Raw genomic sequence first — 6838 nt, 5'->3', positions numbered from 1 at the left:
GATCAACTACGGTTGTTGATCCTTTCAACTCCTATCGTTGACAATATTTTCTTGGATAAGTATAATCATGCTTGTATTTTAAATCATGCTTGTAGTTTAAATCATGTAAATTTCTTCTAATGTTGAACTTGTGGTGCAATGGTAGCATGATTGACTCCATGTCAGATGATGCGTGTTCGATTCATGCCAAGTTCACTCCATTTGCATGAATCAACTTTCATTGTAGATCCAATTTAGGGGATCAACTACCATTGTTGATCCCCTCAATTGGATCAACTTCTACTGTTGGTTCTATTTTTATTTGGATCAACTACTGTTGTTGATACAAAAATATCTGAACCAATGGTGGTGACGGCGGCGGCGGTGGTGGCGACGACGAACTAGTGGTGGTGGAGGACTGGTGGTGTAATGGTGGTGGTGAAGGAGTGGTAGTAGAATATTAGTGGCGGTGGCGGTTGGTAGGTGGTGGTGGCTGAATGGTGGTGGTGGAATGGTAGTATAATGTTTGTGGTGGTGGTGCTAGTGGTGGTGGTGAAGTGGTAGAGAAAGAAATTTGTTGCATTTTGAAGTAAAGAAAAAAATTATATGGGTGAGGATATTAAGGGAATCTAAATTTAAATAGATAAGGTTATTAAAAAATGGGGACATATTTATTATTGTATAAGGATATATTTATTGGGTGTCAAAAATAGGGACATATAAATAATATACCTAAAAAAAGAGGCCTATATCTGTTTTTCACCTTTCTAATTATGACAGAGGACAAACTTGATTTCTCACCTGATGATCTTAAGTCATCTGCAAAACTCAGTGTTGGGTTCAGATCCATTACAAATCAGAGAATTAGCCAGAAACAAGCGCTACTAAGGCTTATACAGAAACCTACATCTGGCTGTGATAAAAGTTACACATTTGAGTTCGATAAATTTGCAGAATGTGATATATGCCGCGAATTTGTTGGAAAAGTCATTGGAAAGATATAGAGCTTGCTGAGAATAGTGAGTTGCAGAAGCTGCATAAGCAATTTGTTATTGGTGGTGTTTTGTCTGAATCTGAATTCTGGGCCACAAGAAAGAAATCGCTTGCTCTTGATGGCAGCAAGATGTGTAAACAACGATTGGGGTTAAAAAGTGCGATGCTCAGGCCATTGACAGATGGCCGGACAGACAAAGTCACTTTCCGCCTGACTCCAGAGATTATTCTGCAGATTTTCACTGAAAAACCAGCTGTTCACCAGGCATTTTTGGAATTTGTCCCAAGCAAGATGACTGAAACGGATTTTTGGACAAAATATTGTAGAGCAGAGTTTCTCCATAGAACAAAAAATACGGCTGCGGTTGCGTCTGAGGCTGCTGAAGATGGGGAGCTGGCTGTCTTCTTGAAGCAGGATGCTATATTGGCCAGTGAAGCTCGTCGGAAGCTCAGACGTGTTGATCCAACTTTAGATATGGAAGCTGATGATTACATACATCTTCCGGATCATGGAATTTTTCGTGATGGATCCAAGGAGTTTACTGATTCCGAATATGAACAGTATAAGAGGACTCTGGCACAAGATCTTAACCGACATGGAGCAGTTGTTTTGGAAGGACGGACTTTGGACATGGAAAATCTAGGGGACACAAGAAGTGTAGCAGAAGCACTTGCCAAGTTCAAATATCTGATGAGAAGTGTAGCAGAAGCACTTGACTGTTTCTGTATTGGTGTGGTAGTACGGTTCTTATTGGTCATTTGTGACAAATATAGAAGAATTAAACCGACAATTAAGTCAAAAACAAATTTATTAATAATCTCATTTTTAACCAACTTAAAGATAATAAAATCAACCTCAGTAAACACCAAGCCAAGTTCTAAACACCCTTGTAGAGTGTGGCTGTGGCAGTCACTTGATGGTTGCCTGAACTTGAAATCTAAACATGTAAATGCTTCTCTAGGAATGATCCTATCCACACCTAGTACCCTGGTAGATGTGTCGTCAGCATTAGGCTGGGAATGTGTTTACTGGGGATTTGGTGGACGGCTGTTTGCAGAAGAAACCCGTGATCCCCATTCAAGCAACTCTTTGCTTGTATCATCCTTGTGGACTATAATCTCTATGAAACACAAGCAATCCTTCTTAACTTCAGTCGCAGTTTGAATCGCTTCCACCAGCTCTTCCTCGCATTGAACCTTGGTGGCCCAGCATTTGCCATCGCCATTATGGATAGCATCAACCAGTGCAGTGTAGTTCCAGTTCTTGATGACATTGTAAGGTCCGTCATGGATTTCAACTTCTATGGTGTATCCGCCGTTATTTATAAGGAAGATGATGGGGTTCTGCTGACACCTTAACATTGTCGATACATCTTGTGCAGTTACCTGGAAACTTCCATCACCAATACAAGCAATCACTCGTTTATCTTTCGCAGCCTGTGCATACCCAAGTGTTGCACCAACTGACCAACCAATTGATCCATACTGCATTTGGAACTCATACCTGCAACCACAACACCCATTTAAATATATGCTCTATGTAGATCTAAAGATATGAAAAAAGTAGAACACAGTGTTTATATATGTAAATTTCTCACCCGCAACCATCGGGTAGTTTCAATTTTTGACAGTTAAACCAGGAATCACCAGTTTCAGCAATTACAGCACTGTCACCTGATAGCATCGCTTGAATGTGTTGGAACAGGATGTTGACTCTCAAAGGCTCTTTTGGATCACACTGTAAAGGAACCCCTTGGGGGACATAAATCCTGTGGTAATTCTCATAAGCAGTCGTGTTTCGCTTAAGTTTCTTCACCAAGGCTGGTAAGAAATCTTTCATTGAAATACATCCAAATGCAGGTCCATTAGCAATGACAACCCGGTCAGGTTGCACAATGATCGCCTTTTCTTTCTTGAGAAGTAGGGAGTAACCCACAGAACTGTAGTCATTAAAGATTGGTCCTGCAAATATGTAAGCATCAGCTGATTCAACGATTTCAGCACAGAAAGCTGTGCTCACTGCACCCCAGTAAGTCCCAATGAAATGTGGATGAGTCTCTTTCATTAGTCCTTTCGCCGAAGGCATCACTGCAACTGGATAACCACAAGCATCTGCCAATTCAAGAAATGCATTGCAAGCCTTGGCCACCCTAAGTTTTGGTCCTGCCACCATCACTGGTTTTACTGCCTTGTTCAAAAACTCTGCTGCAGCTTCTACTGCTGCTTCTAAGCCCATACTATTACTCAACCTGCAAAGTGAATCAAAAACACAAAATATGAATTTACCAAACGAAACAAGAACTCATATCATTGCTTAATGAAAAATCATAAAACCCCCCGCCCCGCAAGTTGGATTAGAGATTACTTGGGTGCAATGCAGAATGGAACAGGCTCTCGCTTGAAAGTAGGGTGCGGAACCGCAGACAAATTACAACTGATGCTGATATAAACAGGTTTGCTTTCCTTCAAAGCTGTTGAAATCGCAGTATCAATTTGTTCATGTGCATCTTCCAAGTTGTTAACAAGGACCTGATAACAAGTAACAGGCTGAAAACAACGAAGTTCTTGACTGAAATCCGGTATTCCGATAGTATGATGAAGAATTCTACTAGTGCCATAATCATTAGAATTAGGACCACCAACAATACAAATTATTGGCAAGTTCTCACTATAAGCACCAGCAATAGCATTAAGAATACTCAAACCACCAACAGTAAAAGTAACAGCACAAGCACCAACACCGCGAGACCGAGCATAACCATCAGCAGCATACCCAGCATTAAGTTCATTACAGCAACCAACCAATTTAAGACCTGGTTCAGCAATAAGATCATCAAGTAATGTTAAGTTGAAATCACCGGGAACAGCAAAAACATCATTAACACCAACTTGTACTAAACGTCTAGCCAAATGGCGCCCTAGCGTTGCTTCTGCTGAACCGATTGGTGTTGTGTTTTGCACTGTTGAGACATGAGATGAGTTTGGTGGACAACCCACAACACCATTTGTTGGTTTGCAAGCTTCAAGAGCACCAACTTTGAAATCCATTTTTGTATCGGAGTTTTCAAGATGTTTAGCTTAGGTTTAAAGGAAGAAAAAGAAGAGTGTGTGTAAGAAAAAAAGAGAGCTGATGAAGGGTATTTATATGGGTGCAACATAGAAAGGTGCACTGAATATTCACTCTTTTCTGATTTTATGTTCTATTTTGGTAATAAATTATTCGATGCTCAACTCTAATTTCTAGACAGTATCTTAGACCCTGGTTTTGCTTGAAAACCGTTATGCGGGAGCTGAAATTTTACACATATAGGTGGTCGTAAAAAGCATACCAAAATGTCTTTAGAGTTGTACAGTACATTTTTAGCTGGAGTTGCAGTGTTGCACTCAAATTTTAAGATGGGCGATGCTAGACGTACCGAGTATTGTCGCGACACAGCCAGCCGGAGAAAATATGGGGTGGGTTGGGGCCCACCACAATTTGTTTTAGTCGGGAGAATTCTCGATAAACCTGTCTTTATCGTTTTAAGATAGACATAGAATTAAATGAAAAGTGACTATGACCATGCTTGACAACTCGCTTGTTTCTCAGGATCGGGGATGGTGATGCTGAAATTTTAAGACGTGGAGGATAATGTGTCAATCACCCGCAGGTCTTAGATCCTCGTAATTCAATAATTCCGAGTTTGCCATGTCATAATACACAAGTAAATGACCCAAGAAATGTTTTTTTTCCTACTCTTTTAAGTATTGTGGGCTAATAAATGGTTTTCATTTCAGTAGTACTTTTTCGTATTAACTATTAATTTTTTGGAATCAAAAAGGTTAATCTTACTTAGTGCGGCTTCTGCGAAAAAAGGACTCTTGTTTGCTTTTGCATTTGCAAGTGGCAAGCAGTACTAATTAAGTTGTCCTTGTTGTCTGCTCTAAACCAGTTGTGGACATAGTTTAGTTAGTGGTAGTTGCAGTTTCGGCAACCCCTGGTAACGCGTATATCTGTAGGATAGTACTGTTTCAGATTTGTACTTGACAATTATTAAGAAGAGGAAAAATACTGTTTCAAATTTAAAGTTTCAAAGTTTCATAACTTAATATTGGATCAAATGTTGGCAGAGCAAGTCTTATGGGTGGGAATCGTGGGATAGATCATAGATGATCAATTTGCCAAAATTGTTACCACGTCAGAATTTGTGGTGAAAATTGACTTGGAGGATCAAATCTCATGGGCAACTATATTTCAAAGCAGCATGTGACCGGTCATTCCATCCAGAACAGTAAGATCTCACCATCTCTCCAAAGACTCCAGACAGGAAGTTACTTGACACTTTGGAAAATGCCGGCTCAGAACGAAGTTTGGAGCCATAAGGCACGAGTCTTCCAAAACAATTCAGGGAACAACCCTTGATCAGAGGACCATAAAACTGTTGGAAAATCAGGATAATAGAGGACGAAAACAAAGAACGAAAATAATGTTGTATCACTCGAACTTCAAGGCCTTGCGATTTTTTTCAGCAATTATTTCGACCCTTCCCAATAAGTTGGCGAGTACAATCGATCAGCGAAATATTGCTGTCAGGATACAATGAAGCCCTAACAACGTTGTTGGATTCAAAGGTTGTACTCCCTTGACCCAACCAAGAACACACTGTAATTGATTCTGAAGATGCTTAGAGAGAAAAAGTTTTTGATGATTGATATGGGAGAAAGCCTTCGCTATTTAAAGAGGAATTCATGCCTTTTGGAGGTGTCGTTTCATCTCCAACAGACGCTTTCAACGGGCATCCATTAATGGTTTCTCTAGGGAAGAAAATCCTTTGGAAAGAGACGAGTCGTTAGAAATTTCTGGAAACCGAAATAGGTTTTCAAAATTCAAAACCAGAACACACCCGGGAGGGGTTATGCACCCCCGGACCCCCCCCCCCCCCCCCCCGGATAACGACAAATAATATTGAAAATATCCAACAAAAACTTGTTCCGACTAGCTGGACACAATAATAGTGCACAAAAACGCAACAAATCTGAGTTATTATTTGTGTTTTTTTTTGTGTTTTGTGTTTTTTTTACGGAGACCATTGAATTCCATCCGTGAGAATCTAAAGACTTAAAGGTTTAGACAAATAAAGTTCCCACATTGAACGGTGAGGAAACCCTTGCTTCCTATTGGCCTAAATAGGCATTTTTTGAGTTTTTTTGAAGCGAGCGTTTTGGTGAGGACACTTGGCGATGTATGATTGGTTTAAAAAGAATAGGGAAAAGATAAAAAAAAAAAAGATTCAGTTTGGAATTCATGACATGACAATATCTTGGTGAGCACACTTGGCAATGTATGATTGGTTTAAAAATTACAAACTCAAAAGGAAAACCTAACTTAACGTGTTTCGAATTTTATGGAAGTCCAAATTCAATTTGGAAATCGAGTACCTACTATATTAGGACTTTTTTAAAAAAAATGGAAAAAAATCAACATGTTTCACACATATTTTCAGCGAAAATAAAAGGAAAAAACAAATAAAATCTGCACATATTCTCCACCTTTTTAATATATTTGTCTCACCACACCAAATCAAAAATATATCTCCACGGGGCGGCGAGGGAAGCTCCGCGCACATCAAGGTAAAAGAAAAAAAATGTCTGGTGCATAACAGGGGTGCAAATCTAGTAATAACTATGTTGGTTTTTTTTTTATGGTTTAGGGCCGTTTAGCAATAGGCATGGCTAATTTGAGCTAAACTTTAGTTAACTTGAGACAAATATGATTAGTTGGAGTCGGGAATTAATTAAAGCACCGATAAACATAGGTGTGCTAAATTATTTATTTTTTTGAACTGGGCTGGTATTAATGTCCAAGCCCAAAAATGAAGACTTAATT

At 39.4% G+C, this 6838-nt stretch overlaps 1 protein-coding gene and 1 pseudogene across 1 annotated transcript; one reads left to right on the top strand and one right to left on the bottom strand.

The window, feature by feature from the left end:
• Window positions 1-752: 752 nt before the first annotated feature.
• On the top strand, window positions 753-1940 carry LOC113360699 (annotated as a pseudogene).
• On the bottom strand, window positions 1764-4067 carry LOC113358753 (pyruvate decarboxylase 1-like). The gene is made up of 3 exons (XM_026602413.1): window positions 3338-4067; window positions 2571-3221; window positions 1764-2476 (listed from the first exon to the last, which is right to left on the bottom strand). Exons 1-3 carry the CDS (start codon window positions 4018-4020, stop codon window positions 1999-2001), a joined length of 1812 nt encoding a protein of 603 aa, XP_026458198.1. The 5' UTR covers window positions 4021-4067; the 3' UTR covers window positions 1764-1998.
• Between the last annotated feature and the right edge of the window lie 2771 nt (window positions 4068-6838).

Source organism: Papaver somniferum, chromosome 3 (genome assembly GCF_003573695.1).
Source record: "Papaver somniferum cultivar HN1 chromosome 3, ASM357369v1, whole genome shotgun sequence".
Lineage (NCBI taxonomy): Eukaryota > Viridiplantae > Streptophyta > Magnoliopsida > Ranunculales > Papaveraceae > Papaver > Papaver somniferum.
Note: the sequence above shows the minus strand (reverse complement) of the source record. Positions and strands in the feature narration are given on the sequence as shown.